This window comes from Asterias rubens, chromosome 19, assembly GCF_902459465.1.
Source record: "Asterias rubens chromosome 19, eAstRub1.3, whole genome shotgun sequence".
Taxonomy (NCBI): domain Eukaryota; kingdom Metazoa; phylum Echinodermata; class Asteroidea; order Forcipulatida; family Asteriidae; genus Asterias; species Asterias rubens.
Window position 1 is genome coordinate 2,749,924 of NC_047080.1, and position 22,159 is coordinate 2,772,082.

Consider the following 22,159-nt stretch of genomic DNA (forward strand, 5'->3'; position numbering starts at 1 on the left):
ACATGTTACTGGCAAAAATGTCATGCCATATACATTGCTTGTGACTGGTATTTAGCTGTTGTTTACTTAGCATAACAATTGAGTGGAGTCTTGGCCGGTAATCTGATTTTACTAAGCAAGGATTTTTTGCTTAAGCAAAATTTTATGCTTAAGCAGCTCTATGAAATTGTAAATTCAGAAAGTACATGTATATCAGGGACAACTTATATTGAGCTGGAGAAAAGTTCAAGTTACTCGAGCTCACTACATTAGAGAATTAAGCTTGAAAAAGAGGAATCTGTAAGAGGAAATCTTACCTATAATGGTGATGTTAAAATCACATGATCCTTCATTGGGCACAGTATCATTGGCTCTGCAGGTCACTGTGGTCAAGCCAACTGGAAATCCATCTCCTGACGTCACTATGCTGCCAAGGTGGTCCCAACATATGATATTAGTAAAATCAATGGGACCTTCGACAGTATCATTGGCAGAGGGTAAGGGCAACCAAATCACATTAGCTACTGCCATTGAAGGATCCACATTTCTCATGAGGACGCTACTTGGGCAGTAGACAGTAGGAGGTTCACTGTCTGTAATGGTAACCAACAAAAAGATTAGCCGTTAAAGTGAGTGGACACTATTGGCAATTGTCAAAGACCAGTCTTCTCACTTGGTGTATCTTATCATATGCATAAAGTAACAAACCTAAGAAATGTTAAGCTCGATTGGTCAACGGAGATGCGAGATAACTATGAAAGAAAAAAAACACCCTTGTCACATCTATGGTCACACCAAGTTGTGTGCGATCAGACGCTTGATTTCGGGACCTCAAATTCTAAACTTGAGGTCTCGAAATCAAATTCGTGGAAAATCACTTCTTTCTCGAAAACTACGTCACTTCAGAGGGAGCAGTTTCTCACAATGTTTTATACCATCAACCTCTCCCCATTACTTGTTACCAAAAGAGGTTTTATGCTGATAATTATTTTGTATAACTACCAATAGAGTCCACTGCCTTCGAAGGAACGTTACAGAATGGGTAAAAAACAAAAATCGTGAAGATCACAGATTAACATATAACTTACACGGTCTAATGCTGATGACAATATGATTATTTCAAAAAGATACTTACCGGTAACGTTGATGAAAAACGCACAGGACCCTTCATTTAGGTTAGTATCGTTAGCTCTACAAGTCACTGTTGTTAGACCGTCTTGGAAAAATTCACCAGAAGTCACAACGTTGCCAAGATGATCTTCACAAACAACGCTGTCAGCATTAACTGTAGCATCAACAACATCAGTGGCATTCGGTGAAACTGACCAAATCACATAGGCACCAGCCAATGAAGCATCCACATTGGTAGTATTATCAGTTGGACACGTGACATTCGGAGCTTCGTTGTCTGCCAAAAACAAAATAAACATGTGTAGCCAACACTTATCATTTGGCAAATAATAAAAAATAAAAAATAAAATAAAAAAATTGAGATTGTACTGAATATAATGGATCTCTGGTCACGTGCCTCTTAAGTGAAAAAGACATATTAAAATCAGAAACAATCCAGGTTGTTACAAACTCAAATTTCAAATGAAGTCCAGCTTTTGTTAAAACAAATCAAGAACAATAATGGTCAGCCCTCAAAAAAATACTCACCAGTAACGTTGATGAAAAACGCACAGGACCCTTCATTTAGGCTAGTATCGTTAGCTCTACAAGTCACTGTTGTTACACCGTCTTGGAAAAATCCACCAGAAGTCACATTACTGCCAAGATGATCTTCACAAACAACGCTGTCAGCATTAACTGTAGCATCAACAACATCAATGGCATTCGGTGAAACTGACCAAATCACATAGGCACCAGCCAATGAAGCATCCACATTGGTAGTATTATCAGTTGGACACGTGACATTCGGAGCTTCGTTGTCTGCCAAAAACAAAACAAACATGTTAAGCCAACACTTATCATTTGGCAAATCATTTTTCAAAAAACCAAATCAAAATGTTGAGATTGTACTGAATATAATGCATCTCTGGTCACGTGACTCTTAATTGGAAAAGGCAAATTAAAATCAGAAACAATCCAGGTTGTTACAAACTCAAATTTCAAATTAAGTCCAGCTTTTGTTAAAACAAATCAAGGACAATAATGGTCAGCCCTCAAAAAAATACTCACCAGTAACGTTGATGAAAAACGCACAGGACCCTTCATTTAGGCTAGTATCGTTAGCTCTACAAGTCACTGTTGTTAGACCGTCTTGGAAAAATTCACCAGAAGTCACAACGTTGCCAAGATGATCTTCACAAACAACGCTGTCAGCATTAACTGTAGCATCAACAACATCAGTGGCATTCGGTGAAACTGACCAAATCACATAGGCACCAGCCAATGAAGCATCCACATTGGTAGTATTATCAGTTGGACACGTGACATTCGGAGCTTCGTTGTCTGCCAAAAACAAAACAAACATGTTAAGCCAACACTTATCATTTGGCAAATCATTTTTCAAAAAACCAAATCAAAATGTTGAGATTGTACTGAATATAATGCATCTCTGGTCACGTGACTCTTAATTGGAAAAGGCAAATTAAAATCAGAAACAATCCAGGTTGTTACAAACTCAAATTTCAAATTAAGTCCAGCTTTTGTTAAAACAAATCAAGGACAATAATGGTCAGCCCTCAAAAAAATACTCACCAGTAACGTTGATGAAAAACGCACAGGACCCTTCATTTAGGCTAGTATCGTTAGCTCTACAAGTCACTGTTGTTAGACCGTCTTGGAAAAATTCACCAGAAGTCACAACGTTGCCAAGATGATCTTCACAAACAACGCTGTCAGCATTAACTGTAGCATCAACAACATCAGTGGCATTCGGTGAAACTGACCAAATCACATAGGCACCAGCCAATGAAGCATCCACATTGGTAGTATTATCAGTTGGACACGTGACATTCGGAGCTTCGTTGTCTGCCAAAAACAAAACAAACATGTTAAGCCAACACTTATCATTTGGCAAATCATTTTTCAAAAAACCAAATCAAAATGTTGAGATTGTACTGAATATAATGCATCTCTGGTCACGTGACTCTTAATTGGAAAAGGCAAATTAAAATCAGAAACAATCCAGGTTGTTACAAACTCAAATTTCAAATTAAGTCCAGCTTTTGTTAAAACAAATCAAGGACAAAAATGGTCAGGCCTCAAAAAAATACTCACCAGTAATGTTGATGAAAAACGCACAGGACCCTTCATTTAGGCTAGTATCGTTAGCTCTACAAGTCACTGTTGTTAGACCGTCTTGGAAAAATTCACCAGAAGTCACAACGTTGCCAAGATGATCTTCACAAACAACGCTGTCAGCATTAACTGTAGCATCAACAACATCAGTGGCATTCGGTGAAACTGACCAAATCACATAGGCACCAGCCAATGAAGCATCCACATTGGTAGTATTATCAGTTGGACACGTGACATTCGGAGCTTCGTTGTCTGCCAAAAACAAAACAAACATGTTAAGCCAACACTTATCATTTGGCAAATCATTTTTCAAAAAACCAAATCAAAATGTTGAGATTGTACTGAATATAATGCATCTCTGGTCACGTGACTCTTAATTGGAAAAGGCAAATTAAAATCAGAAACAATCCAGGTTGTTACAAACTCAAATTTCAAATTAAGTCCAGCTTTTGTTAAAACAAATCAAGGACAATAATGGTCAGCCCTCAAAAAAATACTCACCAGTAACGTTGATGAAAAACGCACAGGACCCTTCATTTAGGCTAGTATCGTTAGCTCTACAAGTCACTGTTGTTAGACCGTCTTGGAAAAATTCACCAGAAGTCACAACGTTGCCAAGATGATCTTCACAAACAACGCTGTCAGCATTAACTGTAGCATCAACAACATCAGTGGCATTCGGTGAAACTGACCAAATCACAAAGGCACCAGCCAATGAAGCATCCACATTGGTAGTATTATCAGTTGGACACGTGACATTCGGAGCTTCGTTGTCTGCCAAAAACAAAACAAACATGTTAAGCCAACACTTATCATTTGGCCAGAATGTTACAAACTGAAATTTCAAATGAAGTCCAGCTTTTGTTAAAACAAATCAAGGACAATAATGGTCAGCCCTCAAAAAAATACTCACCAGTAACGTTGATGAAAAACGCACAGGACCCTTCATTTAGGCTAGTATCGTTAGCTCTACAAGTCACTGTTGTTAGACCGTCTTGGAAAAATTCACCAGAAGTCACAACGTTGCCAAGATGATCTTCACAAACAACGCTGTCAGCATTAACTGTAGCATCAACAACATCAGTGGCATTCGGTGAAACTGACCAAATCACATAGGCACCAGCCAATGAAGCATCCACATTGGTAGTATTATCAGTTGGACACGTGACATTCGGAGCTTCGTTGTCTGCCAAAAACAAAACAAACATGTTAAGCCAACACTTATCATTTGGCAAATCATTTTTCAAAAAACCAAATCAAAATGTTGAGATTGTACTGAATATAATGCATCTCTGGTCACGTGACTCTTAATTGGAAAAGGCAAATTAAAATCAGAAACAATCCAGGTTGTTACAAACTCAAATTTCAAATTAAGTCCAGCTTTTGTTAAAACAAATCAAGGACAATAATGGTCAGCCCTCAAAAAAATACTCACCAGTAACGTTGATGAAAAACGCACAGGACCCTTCATTTAGGCTAGTATCGTTAGCTCTACAAGTCACTGTTGTTAGACCGTCTTGGAAAAATTCACCAGAAGTCACAACGTTGCCAAGATGATCTTCACAAACAACGCTGTCAGCATTAACTGTAGCATCAACAACATCAGTGGCATTCGGTGAAACTGACCAAATCACATAGGCACCAGCCAATGAAGCATCCACATTGGTAGTATTATCAGTTGGACACGTGACATTCGGAGCTTCGTTGTCTGCCAAAAACAAAACAAACATGTTAAGCCAACACTTATCATTTGGCAAATCATTTTTCAAAAAACCAAATCAAAATGTTGAGATTGTACTGAATATAATGCATCTCTGGTCACGTGACTCTTAATTGGAAAAGGCAAATTAAAATCAGAAACAATCCAGGTTGTTACAAACTCAAATTTCAAATTAAGTCCAGCTTTTGTTAAAACAAATCAAGGACAATAATGGTCAGCCCTCAAAAAAATACTCACCAGTAACGTTGATGAAAAACGCACAGGACCCTTCATTTAGGCTAGTATCGTTAGCTCTACAAGTCACTGTTGTTAGACCGTCTTGGAAAAATTCACCAGAAGTCACAACGTTGCCAAGATGATCTTCACAAACAACGCTGTCAGCATTAACTGTAGCATCAACAACATCAGTGGCATTCGGTGAAACTGACCAAATCACATAGGCACCAGCCAATGAAGCATCCACATTGGTAGTATTATCAGTTGGACACGTGACATTCGGAGCTTCGTTGTCTGCCAAAAACAAAACAAACATGTTAAGCCAACACTTATCATTTGGCAAATCATTTTTCAAAAAACCAAATCAAAATGTTGAGATTGTACTGAATATAATGCATCTCTGGTCACGTGACTCTTAATTGGAAAAGGCAAATTAAAATCAGAAACAATCCAGGTTGTTACAAACTCAAATTTCAAATTAAGTCCAGCTTTTGTTAAAACAAATCAAGGACAATAATGGTCAGCCCTCAAAAAAATACTCACCAGTAACGTTGATGAAAAACGCACAGGACCCTTCATTTAGGCTAGTATCGTTAGCTCTACAAGTCACTGTTGTTAGACCGTCTTGGAAAAATTCACCAGAAGTCACAACGTTGCCAAGATGATCTTCACAAACAACGCTGTCAGCATTAACTGTAGCATCAACAACATCAGTGGCATTCGGTGAAACTGACCAAATCACATAGGCACCAGCCAATGAAGCATCCACATTGGTAGTATTATCAGTTGGACACGTGACATTCGGAGCTTCGTTGTCTGCCAAAAACAAAACAAACATGTTAAGCCAACACTTATCATTTGGCAAATCATTTTTCAAAAAACCAAATCAAAATGTTGAGATTGTACTGAATATAATGCATCTCTGGTCACGTGACTCTTAATTGGAAAAGGCAAATTAAAATCAGAAACAATCCAGGTTGTTACAAACTCAAATTTCAAATTAAGTCCAGCTTTTGTTAAAACAAATCAAGGACAATAATGGTCAGGCCCTCAAAAAAATACTCACCAGTAACGTTGATGAAAAACGCACAGGACCCTTCATTTAGGCTAGTATCGTTAGCTCTACAAGTCACTGTTGTTAGACCGTCTTGGAAAAATTCACCAGAAGTCACAACGTTGCCAAGATGATCTTCACAAACAACGCTGTCAGCATTAACTGTAGCATCAACAACATCAGTGGCATTCGGTGAAACTGACCAAATCACATAGGCACCAGCCAATGAAGCATCCACATTGGTAGTATTATCAGTTGGACACGTGACATTCGGAGCTTCGTTGTCTGCCAAAAACAAAACAAACATGTTAAGCCAACACTTATCATTTGGCAAATCATTTTTCAAAAAACCAAATCAAAATGTTGAGATTGTACTGAATATAATGCATCTCTGGTCACGTGACTCTTAATTGGAAAAGGCAAATTAAAATCAGAAACAATCCAGGTTGTTACAAACTCAAATTTCAAATTAAGTCCAGCTTTTGTTAAAACAAATCAAGGACAATAATGGTCAGCCCTCAAAAAAATACTCACCAGTAACGTTGATGAAAAACGCACAGGACCCTTCATTTAGGCTAGTATCGTTAGCTCTACAAGTCACTGTTGTTAGACCGTCTTGGAAAAATTCACCAGAAGTCACAACGTTGCCAAGATGATCTTCACAAACAACGCTGTCAGCATTAACTGTAGCATCAACAACATCAGTGGCATTCGGTGAAACTGACCAAATCACATAGGCACCAGCCAATGAAGCATCCACATTGGTAGTATTATCAGTTGGACACGTGACATTCGGAGCTTCGTTGTCTGCCAAAAACAAAACAAACATGTTAAGCCAACACTTATCATTTGGCAAATCATTTTTCAAAAAACCAAATCAAAATGTTGAGATTGTACTGAATATAATGCATCTCTGGTCACGTGACTCTTAATTGGAAAAGGCAAATTAAAATCAGAAACAATCCAGGTTGTTACAAACTCAAATTTCAAATTAAGTCCAGCTTTTGTTAAAACAAATCAAGGACAATAATGGTCAGCCCTCAAAAAAATACTCACCAGTAACGTTGATGAAAAACGCACAGGACCCTTCATTTAGGCTAGTATCGTTAGCTCTACAAGTCACTGTTGTTAGACCGTCTTGGAAAAATTCACCAGAAGTCACAACGTTGCCAAGATGATCTTCACAAACAACGCTGTCAGCATTAACTGTAGCATCAACAACATCAGTGGCATTCGGTGAAACTGACCAAATCACATAGGCACCAGCCAATGAAGCATCCACATTGGTAGTATTATCAGTTGGACACGTGACATTCGGAGCTTCGTTGTCTGCCAAAAACAAAACAAACATGTTAAGCCAACACTTATCATTTGGCAAATCATTTTTCAAAAAACCAAATCAAAATGTTGAGATTGTACTGAATATAATGCATCTCTGGTCACGTGACTCTTAATTGGAAAAGGCAAATTAAAATCAGAAACAATCCAGGTTGTTACAAACTCAAATTTCAAATTAAGTCCAGCTTTTGTTAAAACAAATCAAGGACAATAATGGTCAGCCCTCAAAAAAATACTCACCAGTAACGTTGATGAAAAACGCACAGGACCCTTCATTTAGGCTAGTATCGTTAGCTCTACAAGTCACTGTTGTTAGACCGTCTTGGAAAAATTCACCAGAAGTCACAACGTTGCCAAGATGATCTTCACAAACAACGCTGTCAGCATTAACTGTAGCATCAACAACATCAGTGGCATTCGGTGAAACTGACCAAATCACATAGGCACCAGCCAATGAAGCATCCACATTGGTAGTATTATCAGTTGGACACGTGACATTCGGAGCTTCGTTGTCTGCCAAAAACAAAACAAACATGTTAAGCCAACACTTATCATTTGGCAAATCATTTTTCAAAAAACCAAATCAAAATGTTGAGATTGTACTGAATATAATGCATCTCTGGTCACGTGACTCTTAATTGGAAAAGGCAAATTAAAATCAGAAACAATCCAGGTTGTTACAAACTCAAATTTCAAATTAAGTCCAGCTTTTGTTAAAACAAATCAAGGACAATAATGGTCAGCCCTCAAAAAAATACTCACCAGTAACGTTGATGAAAAACGCACAGGACCCTTCATTTAGGCTAGTATCGTTAGCTCTACAAGTCACTGTTGTTAGACCGTCTTGGAAAAATTCACCAGAAGTCACAACGTTGCCAAGATGATCTTCACAAACAACGCTGTCAGCATTAACTGTAGCATCAACAACATCAGTGGCATTCGGTGAAACTGACCAAATCACATAGGCACCAGCCAATGAAGCATCCACATTGGTAGTATTATCAGTTGGACACGTGACATTCGGAGCTTCGTTGTCTGCCAAAAACAAAACAAACATGTTAAGCCAACACTTATCATTTGGCAAATCATTTTTCAAAAAACCAAATCAAAATGTTGAGATTGTACTGAATATAATGCATCTCTGGTCACGTGACTCTTAATTGGAAAAGGCAAATTAAAATCAGAAACAATCCAGGTTGTTACAAACTCAAATTTCAAATTAAGTCCAGCTTTTGTTAAAACAAATCAAGGACAATAATGGTCAGCCCTCAAAAAAATACTCACCAGTAACGTTGATGAAAAACGCACAGGACCCTTCATTTAGGCTAGTATCGTTAGCTCTACAAGTCACTGTTGTTAGACCGTCTTGGAAAAATTCACCAGAAGTCACAACGTTGCCAAGATGATCTTCACAAACAACGCTGTCAGCATTAACTGTAGCATCAACAACATCAGTGGCATTCGGTGAAACTGACCAAATCACATAGGCACCAGCCAATGAAGCATCCACATTGGTAGTATTATCAGTTGGACACGTGACATTCGGAGCTTCGTTGTCTGCCAAAAACAAAACAAACATGTTAAGCCAACACTTATCATTTGGCAAATCATTTTTCAAAAAACCAAATCAAAATGTTGAGATTGTACTGAATATAATGCATCTCTGGTCACGTGACTCTTAATTGGAAAAGGCAAATTAAAATCAGAAACAATCCAGGTTGTTACAAACTCAAATTTCAAATTAAGTCCAGCTTTTGTTAAAACAAATCAAGGACAATAATGGTCAGCCCTCAAAAAAATACTCACCAGTAACGTTGATGAAAAACGCACAGGACCCTTCATTTAGGCTAGTATCGTTAGCTCTACAAGTCACTGTTGTTAGACCGTCTTGGAAAAATTCACCAGAAGTCACAACGTTGCCAAGATGATCTTCACAAACAACGCTGTCAGCATTAACTGTAGCATCAACAACATCAGTGGCATTCGGTGAAACTGACCAAATCACATAGGCACCAGCCAATGAAGCATCCACATTGGTAGTATTATCAGTTGGACACGTGACATTCGGAGCTTCGTTGTCTGCCAAAAACAAAACAAACATGTTAAGCCAACACTTATCATTTGGCAAATCATTTTTCAAAAAACCAAATCAAAATGTTGAGATTGTACTGAATATAATGCATCTCTGGTCACGTGACTCTTAATTGGAAAAGGCAAATTAAAATCAGAAACAATCCAGGTTGTTACAAACTCAAATTTCAAATTAAGTCCAGCTTTTGTTAAAACAAATCAAGGACAATAATGGTCAGCCCTCAAAAAAATACTCACCAGTAACGTTGATGAAAAACGCACAGGACCCTTCATTTAGGCTAGTATCGTTAGCTCTACAAGTCACTGTTGTTAGACCGTCTTGGAAAAATTCACCAGAAGTCACAACGTTGCCAAGATGATCTTCACAAACAACGCTGTCAGCATTAACTGTAGCATCAACAACATCAGTGGCATTCGGTGAAACTGACCAAATCACATAGGCACCAGCCAATGAAGCATCCACATTGGTAGTATTATCAGTTGGACACGTGACATTCGGAGCTTCGTTGTCTGCCAAAAACAAAACAAACATGTTAAGCCAACACTTATCATTTGGCAAATCATTTTTCAAAAAACCAAATCAAAATGTTGAGATTGTACTGAATATAATGCATCTCTGGTCACGTGACTCTTAATTGGAAAAGGCAAATTAAAATCAGAAACAATCCAGGTTGTTACAAACTCAAATTTCAAATTAAGTCCAGCTTTTGTTAAAACAAATCAAGGACAATAATGGTCAGCCCTCAAAAAAATACTCACCAGTAACGTTGATGAAAAACGCACAGGACCCTTCATTTAGGCTAGTATCGTTAGCTCTACAAGTCACTGTTGTTAGACCGTCTTGGAAAAATTCACCAGAAGTCACAACGTTGCCAAGATGATCTTCACAAACAACGCTGTCAGCATTAACTGTAGCATCAACAACATCAGTGGCATTCGGTGAAACTGACCAAATCACATAGGCACCAGCCAATGAAGCATCCACATTGGTAGTATTATCAGTTGGACACGTGACATTCGGAGCTTCGTTGTCTGCCAAAAACAAAACAAACATGTTAAGCCAACACTTATCATTTGGCAAATCATTTTTCAAAAAACCAAATCAAAATGTTGAGATTGTACTGAATATAATGCATCTCTGGTCACGTGACTCTTAATTGGAAAAGGCAAATTAAAATCAGAAACAATCCAGGTTGTTACAAACTCAAATTTCAAATTAAGTCCAGCTTTTGTTAAAACAAATCAAGGACAATAATGGTCAGCCCTCAAAAAAATACTCACCAGTAACGTTGATGAAAAACGCACAGGACCCTTCATTTAGGCTAGTATCGTTAGCTCTACAAGTCACTGTTGTTAGACCGTCTTGGAAAAATTCACCAGAAGTCACAACGTTGCCAAGATGATCTTCACAAACAACGCTGTCAGCATTAACTGTAGCATCAACAACATCAGTGGCATTCGGTGAAACTGACCAAATCACATAGGCACCAGCCAATGAAGCATCCACATTGGTAGTATTATCAGTTGGACACGTGACATTCGGAGCTTCGTTGTCTGCCAAAAACAAAACAAACATGTTAAGCCAACACTTATCATTTGGCAAATCATTTTTCAAAAAACCAAATCAAAATGTTGAGATTGTACTGAATATAATGCATCTCTGGTCACGTGACTCTTAAGTGAAAAAGACAAATTTAAATCAGAAACAATCCAGGTTGTTAGAAACTCAAATTTCAAATTAAGTCCAGCTTTTGTTAAAACAAATCAAGGACAATAATGGTCAGCCCTCAAAAAAATACTCACCAGTAACGTTGATGAAAAACGCACAGGACCCTTCATTTAGGCTAGTATCGTTAGCTCTACAAGTCACTGTTGTTAGACCGTCTTGGAAAAATTCACCAGAAGTCACAACGTTGCCAAGATGATCTTCACAAACAACGCTGTCAGCATTAACTGTAGCATCAACAACATCAGTGGCATTCGGTGAAACTGACCAAATCACATAGGCACCAGCCAAGGAAGCATCCACATTGGTAGTATTATCAGTTGGACACGTGACATTCGGAGCTTCGTTGTCTGCCAAAAACAAAACAAACATGTTAAGCCAACACTTATCATTTGGCAAATAATTTTTCACAAAACCAAATCAAAATGTTGAGATTGTACTGAATATAATGCATCTCTGGTCACAAGACTCTTAAGTGAAAAAGACAAATTAAAATTTAGAAACAATCCAGGTTGTTACAAACTCAAATTTCAAATTAAGTCCAGCTTTTGTTAAAACAAATCAAGGACAATAATGGTCAGCCCTCAAAAAAATACTCACCAGTAACGTTGATGAAAAACGCACAGGACCCTTCATTTAGGCTAGTATCGTTAGCTCTACAAGTCACTGTTGTTAGACCGTCTTGGAAAAATTCACCAGAAGTCACAACGTTGCCAAGATGATCTTCACAAACAACGCTGTCAGCATTAACTGTAGCATCAACAACATCAGTGGCATTCGGTGAAACTGACCAAATCACATAGGCACCAGCCAATGAAGCATCCACATTGGTAGTATTATCAGTTGGACACGTGACATTCGGAGCTTCGTTGTCTGCCAAAAACAAAACAAACATGTTAAGCCAACACTTATCATTTGGCAAATAATTTTTCAAAAAACCAACTCAAAATTTTGAGATTGTACTGAATATATTGCATCTCTGGTCACGTGACTCTTAATTGGAAAAGGCAAATTAAAATCAGAAACAATCCAGGTTGTTACAAACTCAAATTTCAAATTAAGTCCAGCTTTTGTTAAAACAAATCAAGGACAATAATGGTCAGCCCTCAAAAAAATACTCACCAGTAACGTTGATGAAAAACGCACAGGACCCTTCATTTAGGCTAGTATCGTTAGCTCTACAAGTCACTGTTGTTACACCGGCTTGGAAAAATTCACCAGATGTCACATTATTGCCAAGATGATCTTCACAAACAACGCTGTCAGCATTAACTGTAGCATCAACAACATCAGTGGCATTCGGTGAAACTGACCAAATCACATAGGCACCAGCCAATGAAGCATCCACATTGGTAGTATTATCAGTTGGACACGTGACATTCGGAGCTTCGTTGTCTGCCAAAAACAAAACAAACATGTTAAGCCAACACTTATCATTTGGCAAATAATTTTTTCAAAAAAACAACTCAAAATTTTGAGATTGTACTGAATATATTGCATCTCTGGTCACGTGACTCTTAATTGGAAAAGGCAAATTAAAATCCGAACTTAAAAACCCGGGCGTGGGCGTAATTAGTAATCAACCCGGGCGTAATTAGTAATCAGTTCCTCTTTAATTAGTACCCCACCTGGGGTAGTACTCCATCCAGGGCTTGTAATTCGCCTTGCTGAGTAAGTAATCCACTTGGCGTAGTTAGGCCAAACTAAAAAAAAATACCAATTGATCGTCCCCACTCCCCGCCCGCATCCTTTGTTGGGGCTGCATCCTTTTTTTTTTTACTATTTGTTATTTTTCGCTTTTTGTGATGAATAAAAGAAGGAAAAGAAAGGACTGACCTGGGAGCTTTTTCTGAATCTAACGTGATGCTCTCGAACACGTGTAACTGTCTGTTTCGAAAACAATAATAGTGAATGCCTACCAGCAAATCATTTTACAAATCTGACCCTATTAAAAAGTGTTAATACTAATACAGTAATAGTGTTAACACAGGTCCTCATGCAACAAATAGGTACAAAATAAGTTTGCAATGAGTTCAAACTGAAGACTATTGGTGGCCTGTTTGATTGAAATACAAAGCGGCCATCTTGGAAAAAAAAAAAATAGTAAATAATAAGGCCCTCATGCCCCTTTTTTGAAAAATCTGGATGATCAACTGGTATTTTGTTTTATTTGGCCTTATCTGCCCAGGTGTATTTAGTAATCCACCTGAGGTAATTACATAATTAGTAATCCACCCGGGCGTAATTAGTAATCTGCTCCCCTCGTCTGCTGTTAAGTATGGATGGATTCGGTCGATCTGACCTTTCAGTCGATCCTAACTTTCACCAGTTGAACACCTTTTCATTATAATTCAACACTTGGTTTTTTTCCAACTTCAAAGGTGTGGTTAGTTAAGTCTGAGCTATCCAACAGAAGCGACCCATTAAGAATTGCAGATTGACAGATCCAGAGAACAACCTTAACTTAACTTAACTTAAATGCATTTATAAAGCGCTTTAAAGGATTTGGGTACTTTTTCAAAATGTCCATAGATTTACATCAAACTTACAGGGTTTGAAGATAATGATAGTGGAAAGCTTCCCTTTAAATATTACTTACTGAGGTGCTGTAGTTTTTGAGAAATGAGTAAAAAAATGATTAAAATAATTTAATGACATTGTTTTCATACAGCACCTCAGCACGTAGTATTTTCATGGAAGCTTTCTACTATCATTATCTTCAAACTGTGTAAGTTTAGTGTAAATCTGTGGACATTGTGTTTTTTGTCCTACAAAAGTTACTTACACCCTTTAACACTGTTTGAAAGCGCTGTACAGCCAAGAAGAACATTAAAATACAGGATAAAAATATTAGCAATATGGTTTTAAAAATACACAACAGTTAAAAAAGTAGCAACAGATTAGTAAAACATTGCATTACAAACATTCATATTAAACAGAATAAAATACAGAAAAATAAGCGTCAGGCGGACCCACAACCGATAGTCTAGTCTTGGTGCAAGACGTTGCTATTCACTATCACTCAACTATCGCGTTCCCATACTCTACTTGTAGCCGTGCACTTTACTTCGCAACAATAACAAAAGTTGACAAAACTGGCATCTCACAGCGTGTGTTTGTGCGGCCATTTTGTAAGTTGAACAAACAGCATCGCGTGAGTGTTCAATAAAAAAAACCTCACACGTGTATTTCATATTCAACGCGCGTGCAGAATGACGCGCTTGTCATCTTGCGGTCCCGTGGCGTTTGTGCACGAAGCATCACTCGTGCACTCTCTAGTTCTTATATTATAAGTTATCACACAAGCGCGAGTGGAATACGGAAAAATATAGCGTCCCATATCCAACGAGGCCGAAGGCCGAGTTGGATATGGGACGCAGACGCGCTGTATTTTCCGTATTTCCACGAGCGCGCGTGTGATAACGTATTTATCTTCAAGCAAACTTGGCGCATGACACAGAACACACAATACGCATGGTAGTGATATTAGCCGTGCAATATAGGTTTTTATCACCACTCCATACTTGAAGATAAATAACTCTATGACCCTACCACACTTGTGAATAACAGCTTACAGAAACGCCCTCTATGGGTGGATAGTCCCAGCGTGTGTAGCGTTGAGTGATTTAGGAAAGATTACCATACAGGTTGACCAACTCAACAAGAGTTTTTTGGTACGGTTGGCATGTGCGTAAAGTGCTTGCCTCTCACCAAGGTGACCCCGGTTTGATTCCAGGCCAGGGCCATATGTGAGTTGAGTTGTGCATTGGTTCTCTGCTGTGCCACAAGGGTTTTCCAGACTATCCGGTTTTCCTCCCTCGGGAAAAATCAAACACTTTCAATCTTGGCTGTGCTCCATGGCCCTTGCATGCCTGCTTCTCAAACACGTTGTAGCCGCGTCCTTTGCAATTCAGCTCTTAGCTGCGAGTAAGGATGATTAGCCCCCAAATTATTATTATTAAGAACGTCTTGCACCAAGACTACCGATTTCCCAACATTCAACACCTACCATTCACCGTGATGTAAAAGATGCAAGATGCCGTTTCATTCTGCCCCTGAGCAGTGCAGTTCACAGTCGTTTGGCCAACTGGATACGGGTCCATTGAAGCCACATCATTGCCAAGCTCGTTCACACATGTAATGTTGGTAGAGTCGATTACACTACCATCGAAGTCATTGGCTGATGGTTCTGCTGACCAGGTGACATTAGCGGTTGACAGCCCACGATCATTAGCCTGAGTCTCGTTATTTGGACAGGAGATTTCCACTGCCATGACTGCATTGAAAACAAAACAATTTGTTGTTAGTTAATGTTAAAGGTTTTTTATACCTTTTGAAGGGTCAGAGTGATGTTCTTGGGATAGTCGCAAAAAAATACCAGTACTAGTAAACATGAAACTTAACTGAAAAAAGACAATTTAAAATCAGAAACAATCCAGGTTATTTCAAACTCAAGTTGCAAATTAATTCCAGCTTTTGTACAAATCAAACACAAATACACTTTGATCAGCTCCGAAAGATACTTACCAGTAACATTGATGAAAAATGCACAGGACCCTTCATTTAGACTAGTATCGTTAGCTCTACAAGTCACTGTTGTTACACCGTCTGGGAAACTGGGAAACGTGTGTAGCATTGAGTGATTTGGGTTTTGACCAACTCAACAAGAACGTCTTGCACCAAGACTACCGATTGCCCAACATAAACACCTACCATTCACCGTGATGTAAAAGACGCAAGATGCCGTTTCATTCTGCCCCTGAGCAGTGCAGTTCACAGTCGTTTGGCCAACTGGATACGGGTCCATTGAAGCCACAACATTGCCAAGCTCGTTCACACATGTAATGTTGGTAGAGTTGATTACACTGCCATCTGAGTCATTGGCTGATGGTTCTGCTGACCAGGTGACATTAGCGGTTGACAGCCCACGATCATTAGCCTGAGTCTCGTTATTTGGACAGGAGATTTCCACTGCCATGACTGCATTGAAATCAAAACAATTTGTTGTTAGTTAATGTTAAAGGTTTTTTATACCTTTTGAAGGGTCAGAGTGATGTTCTTGGGATAGTCGCAAAAAAATACCAGTACTAGTAAACATGTTGTACATACTAGATTAATTTTTGTGTCCAGCACCGCATTAAATAATATTTTGTTGCCCGTGCCCAGTCACAGCATAACCCCCAGTGCCAAGTGGGTTTGTGTGCAGTCAGCTGCAAGCTGGCGTCACACGAATCTTATGCCAACATCAAAAGTCAATTTGTGAATGACAGGTCAGGTCTACAGTTGAAAGGACAAGCTCTCGAGTCGTCTGACTCGTCCAGTTGTTTGACCTGTTGAGTTGAACTTGTTTGACCTCCTGTATGTAGAGACGACTGTCGAGTTGTCCGACGACATCAGTTGATTTTGCTTAAAGCCATTGGACACTTTTGGTAAACAGTATTGTCCAAGGCCCACACTTCGTGTATCACAACATGTATATAACATAACAAACCTGTGGAAATTTAGGCTCAATCGGTCATCTGAGTCGGGAGAAAATAACGGGAAAACCAACCCTTGTTTCCGCAAATTGCCGTGTCATGACATATGTTTAAAATAAATCCGTAATTCTTGATATCGAGAATTTATATTGTTTTAATGTTTTCGCAAAAAGTAAAGCATTTCATGGAATAATAATATTTTAAGAGAAGTCTTTCACCATTACCTTCTGTAAACCCTGTAAGTTATTTGTAAATCTTTGAACTTTAAAAAAACATTCTGTACCGAAAGTGTCCATTGGCTTTAATTGGCTGAAATAGAACCAATTTATTGGCACTCTACCAAGTGAGTTCTACTAAACTGTACAGTATAAGTTCGGGAAGGAAAAAAGTGCAGTGATTCCTTTTCGAATTTCTGCCTTTTGGAAAATCAAGCCACCACTTTTTCATTTATTTTGACACGAAATATTTTGTAAAAATTTGTGAAAAAGTGGTGGCAGGATACAGACTATTATTCAAAATCCAAGATCTTTACAATACACACTAAATATTTATACATTATGCTGAACCTGACATCACTGCCCCCCCCCCCCCAACCCCTCCCAAATCTACTGTTCCGGCCACTCACTCATTCCAATGTTGCAAACGCAAGCATAACAAGATCATAAGATGATTGGCCATAAATATATTATTAGTAAGTTGGCCTTTCCTTTAAGTTTACTTTAATTAAATTTAACTTATATTTAGTTTTTGCTATTAATTTATTCCCTTACTACTTGTTGTTGGGCTTGGCTTAGAATTACAACATCAAACTAAACTTGCCTCTTCCGTGTCAATCATTGGTTACACAACATGAATCATTAATCAGGCCATTTTAAAACAAGATATATTTGATGTTTGGGGAAAATACACAAGTTCCGATGGCTTTCATACCTCCATGATGACTTGATTCATGCTCCTCGATCACAACGTTGCCTTTTTGAAGCGTGCGCATCCAGAATATTTATAAACAATTGTATCTAACACTTGAGGGCGCTACATTTTTCTTTGCTTCTTTTTCTGCGGTGAGGCCCTTTTCGAAACCACGGCTTCGGCTTTTGATTCGGCTTCAGGCTCCATCCTCTTGTCTGTGAAGCCCTCAACGCTTACGCAAAGCGCAAAGCGCAAAACACGCGCAAATTATTGTCAAAGCATCAACAGCAACCGCTTTGCTAAAAGGGCCATATCCGTGGATTCGAAAAGAGCCATAGAATCGCCATCATCAACAATAAAAAAAATTCCTTATTTTGAAAGGATTGATGAAAAGCACTACGACACTGGATCACAGGCAGAACCCATGCCTGTGGCGTTCACAGACTCGAATTGCTTGCCATCCCCGGCGGCGTTTGTTTTAATTTTCACCACAGTTTCTTATGATTTCTCAGTGTTATGTAAGCCCCTCTAATATACATTTTACCCTTTCTACGAGCAAGGTATGGGAGGGCACATCTTTCTTTTTATGACAGTTTTTGGTTGACTTTGCCTTTCCCTGGACGGCCTCTCATTCTGCTTGTTTTTATTGTCCAAAAAATCAAAATGAATAAATAAATAAAATAAACTCCCAAAGTAACCAATGCTCAAATTAGTTTTTAATATTTGAAAAAAACAATTGAAAGTCTCTCAGCCACTTGAAAACCAATTATGGGGCAAAGGCCTACCTCCCATTCCAAAGCCCAATTGAATGCCTATTTTAAAGCCTACATTATCATCAGCTCCTCAAAAGTTTAACCCAAAAATTATCACACAAGTGTGGCGGTTTCAACTTTCCGCCGTGTTCAGTTTTCCGAATGACCAAATACGGTAACATTACGTCATGCGACCCCTGCGCACAGCACGCGGAAGTAGTCAATTTTTAGTGTCGTATTGAGTAATCCGTGTTAACTCTCCGGTAGCTGTCATCGGGCGGCGTCCGCGAGTACAACGAGCGGCGAACGGATCGTATGAGAGAATTTGGTGTGTTTAGGAGTTGGTCATGGAAGAAAAACATGCCCCCATTTCAAGGGTAATATAGATGGTGCTTTACACGTTGAAATACAGAGAAATGGTCCGGTGATTTAGTCAAATTTTCTTGGGAAATTAGTTAAAATGGAAATAAAAGGAAATAAGAGCAGTTTATAGATGTGACAACAAAGTCAATACTGTGCTCTGCAAAAACGTTGGTCAAATCATTTGTTGGGCAAAGTAACTTCAACAATTATTGGTCGATAATTGCCCAACAAAACCATTTGGTGTTGGACAAACATTTTGTTTGCCAATTTTTTGTTTAAAAAGTGGAACAAAATTTGGGCAAGTTTTGGGCAAATAATTCGTAATCTGAATTGGTTACACTTTTGTTTATTTATTGGAGCAACTTTTTTGGTAATTTTAGTTAATTTCGATTGTTGGTTAAAATGATGCACATAAGTTGGTCAAAATCATCCGATCATGCGCACTACGATCAAAGAGTTGCCCAAAAGTTGGGCAAGGTATGAAAAAACATAACGATATTTTCCAACACGGCGAGTGGAGGAGTGGCTGTGACGAGCGGGGTTTTCCAGTAGATATAGATCAAATTTGAACGTTAATTTTTAACTAAATGAAGTTGTGTTTTCTATTCAGTCGTACATAGTCGTGCAGTTGCAGAGGGAGCAACAAAGTGACACTACTGTTGAATTAGTTTCAGTTTTTAGTTTCAGTTTTATCATGCCATTATGTGCAACGCCGGTTGTGGCATGTTTGCGTGTGCTTGCGCTGCAACTTTCACGACTGTGTACAACAACTGAACAGGAAACAAACTGTATTTTAGTTAAAACCTTCCAAAGCATCTACGAACCACTGAGCCCCTGTTGGTTACCAAAATATACCAAACTATTGATGAGGAAATATTACCCAATTATTTGGCAATCAGAGTGCCTAACTTTGATGTGTAATATTTTGCCCAAAAGTTGGAGTAGTTCACTATTCGCCCTTAAATAATTGGGTAAAAAGTTGGGAAATTTTTTACCCAATTTGTTTACAGTGTGTAATTACAGATGTGATGTGTGTATTGTCTCGTCACCCGGAAAACTGAACACACCGGAAAGCTAAAACCGTTCGAACAACGTGCTGAAATGTCTGGCTACGTCACCCGGAAAACTGAACACGGCGGAAGACTGAAACCGCCACACCGGGGCTTAGCGCATGAATTTTGGCCTGTGGTGCACCCTTTTCGCGTGCGACACAACATCGCAAAAACGGCCCATTACGCAAGCGCTGACTAAGGTGTATGCTGGTCTAGCTAGCGATCAAACTTGAAACTTGATCGCTAGCTAGACCAGCATACACCACAGAACTTTGAATTTTATCTAAAAAGTGCCCTGGAAGGCGAACCTTCAATGTTAGAAAAGGTGACTTCACAGGATTCTTTTAACTTATTACCATCCGATAAACAATATTGTGGATATGGATATGGATCTGGAGAAGTCGCAATATAAGCCGTTTCAATCTGCTTATAATAGATTTGTGTATACACAATCAAACTAAACATGGCACATACTATACCTATTGCTTATGGGACCGTTCGATTGCTTTACACATTATACACCCTCAATGAACACAGTTACAATAAAATTTCGGTTTAAAATGTGGTCGCGTTTTCAACTCGAAGTGAAATGTTTCCAAAATGCATTATACTATCCAAAGCTGCAGCCGTATTTCCACGTATTTTTGTTTAGTTTTCAGAGTCATGGACCAAACGTAAACGTCCGTAAAAACATAGTAGAGTGATAACGTTTTCAATGCACAAAAGTTATGTAGGCCCCTTCAACCGAGAAAGTTTTCAAACGGCACCAAAACTCATCTGTATCTAGTTCTAACTGGCCTAGACCTTTATCACGCTGTCTCCATCTTGGTCATGTTCCTTGTATCGAACAACAATAATGAATGCGAATAATAATTTTGCAAATAGGAACCAGACTATTTTGTCCTTCCAGCCTCGGTTTGGTTACATTGATAGTGGAAACAAATTCAAGATGGCTGCACCATGATTACCATAAAATAGTAATACAATGATGTTGATACGGTTATCATGGTTGAAATTTGAGAAAACGGTTACAGTTTGGTCCAACCGGCCTCGCAGCCAGGTGTCCAAATAAAAAATGCAAATTGGATAAGTTTTCATTAAAAGTGGTACTTTTTCAGTATTTTCGAGCTTACTTGAATATCGGGGGGGGGGGGGGCTTTTATGATCAACTTTATATATTTAGGCAAAAATAAACTAATGAAGTTCAAGTTACCTTGGGCTTTCGCCAGCGGCAGAATAACGGCCACTAGTAAGGCAGCCACGCCAGCCAACAACGCCGTACCACCACGGCGTGGACTCATTGTGCCCCTTCACCCACGGGCCGGTAGAAAGACAATCTTTGCCCACCCCCTATAAGTTGCCTGCTGTTGTCTTTAAAATTATCTTTCCAAGCAATATCGCAGTTTTAAAAATCACGTTTTCCATGGGAGTTTCCTTGCTCTCTTACCACTCCAGATTTTGGTACTCGTATCGGGAGTTGTATTTAGCTATGATCAGTATTACTGCTTTGGATAGCTATGATATCGGTCACACGCTGATGGGCGTCTCCATCTTGCATGCAACGGCACTGTTGATTGGTTGCTTCTTCTCTGTCGACATACCCATAGCTCAAACTGATTGGCAGACGAACGGTCTGCGAAATGACCCTAACAAAGGCGTCACCAAGATAAACTTTCTTAACAAAAAACGTCTGACGCCTAATCACAAAAACCCAAAATAGCCAATGGCTTACCAAAACAATACAACGAAGGACGTGCGCTAAAAAATATTTCACAATGCACGGAACACCATAGATCTGCCCTTGTTCTGAAAACATACTGCCCACCGGAAATCAGCAAAACATCGTACAAATCCCCGTGATTTGGTGTGCCTTTTACTGAAATTAAGTTTTACGGGTTTGCACGTGACTTTGTTGGCTTAGAGGAGAATGTATTACCAGGAACTAGCCTAGATGTTGGTCGAGTAGAACAGTGTTATCCGCAGTGAAAAGTTTCACACTGTGCCTGTGTCACTAATGACACACCGCTCTTTCTTGTGATCCATAAATCAACTAATGTTATACAAACAAGCGTGTTTTACAATAAAGGAGCCGTTCACAAAACGTTGGTTTGCTGGTTAATCTGCTTTTGGATTATTCATGGAAGTAGAAGTTCAAGTAGAAGGCTTATTCAATGTTATTTTTTTATTGTATTATTATGACTCATTTTAAAGACCTATATTATATGCATCATTACAT

The 22,159-nt window shown here is 38.8% G+C and overlaps 2 protein-coding genes across 3 annotated transcripts in view; both read right to left on the reverse strand.

The window, feature by feature from the left end:
• The window catches only part of LOC117302922, a 39,547-nt gene extending 37,824 nt beyond the window's left edge, over nt 1-1,723 (reverse strand). The window contains exons 1-3 of one of the 2 annotated variants that reach the window (XM_033786907.1): nt 1,639-1,723; nt 1,115-1,387; nt 297-572 (exon numbers count right to left, since the gene is read on the reverse strand). In XM_033786907.1, coding sequence (XP_033642798.1) covers nt 297-531 — 235 coding nt within the window. In that variant the 5' untranslated portion in view covers nt 532-572; nt 1,115-1,387; nt 1,639-1,723. The remainder of the gene's footprint in view (nt 1-296; nt 573-1,114; nt 1,388-1,638) is intronic. The other variant, XM_033786909.1, reaches the window with a different exon arrangement.
• Nucleotides 566-21,224, reverse strand: LOC117303307. Its single transcript, XM_033787473.1, has 27 exons — nt 21,137-21,224; nt 16,084-16,350; nt 15,380-15,646; nt 12,493-12,765; nt 11,971-12,243; nt 11,448-11,720; nt 10,926-11,198; nt 10,404-10,676; nt 9,882-10,154; nt 9,360-9,632; nt 8,838-9,110; nt 8,316-8,588; nt 7,794-8,066; nt 7,272-7,544; nt 6,750-7,022; nt 6,228-6,500; nt 5,705-5,977; nt 5,183-5,455; nt 4,661-4,933; nt 4,139-4,411; nt 3,727-3,999; nt 3,205-3,477; nt 2,683-2,955; nt 2,161-2,433; nt 1,639-1,911; nt 1,144-1,387; nt 566-572 (listed from the first exon to the last, which is right to left on the reverse strand). The coding sequence occupies exons 1-27, from the start codon at nt 21,222-21,224 to the stop codon at nt 566-568; spliced, it is 6,879 nt and encodes a 2,292-aa protein (XP_033643364.1).
• Between the last annotated feature and the right edge of the window lie 935 nt (nt 21,225-22,159).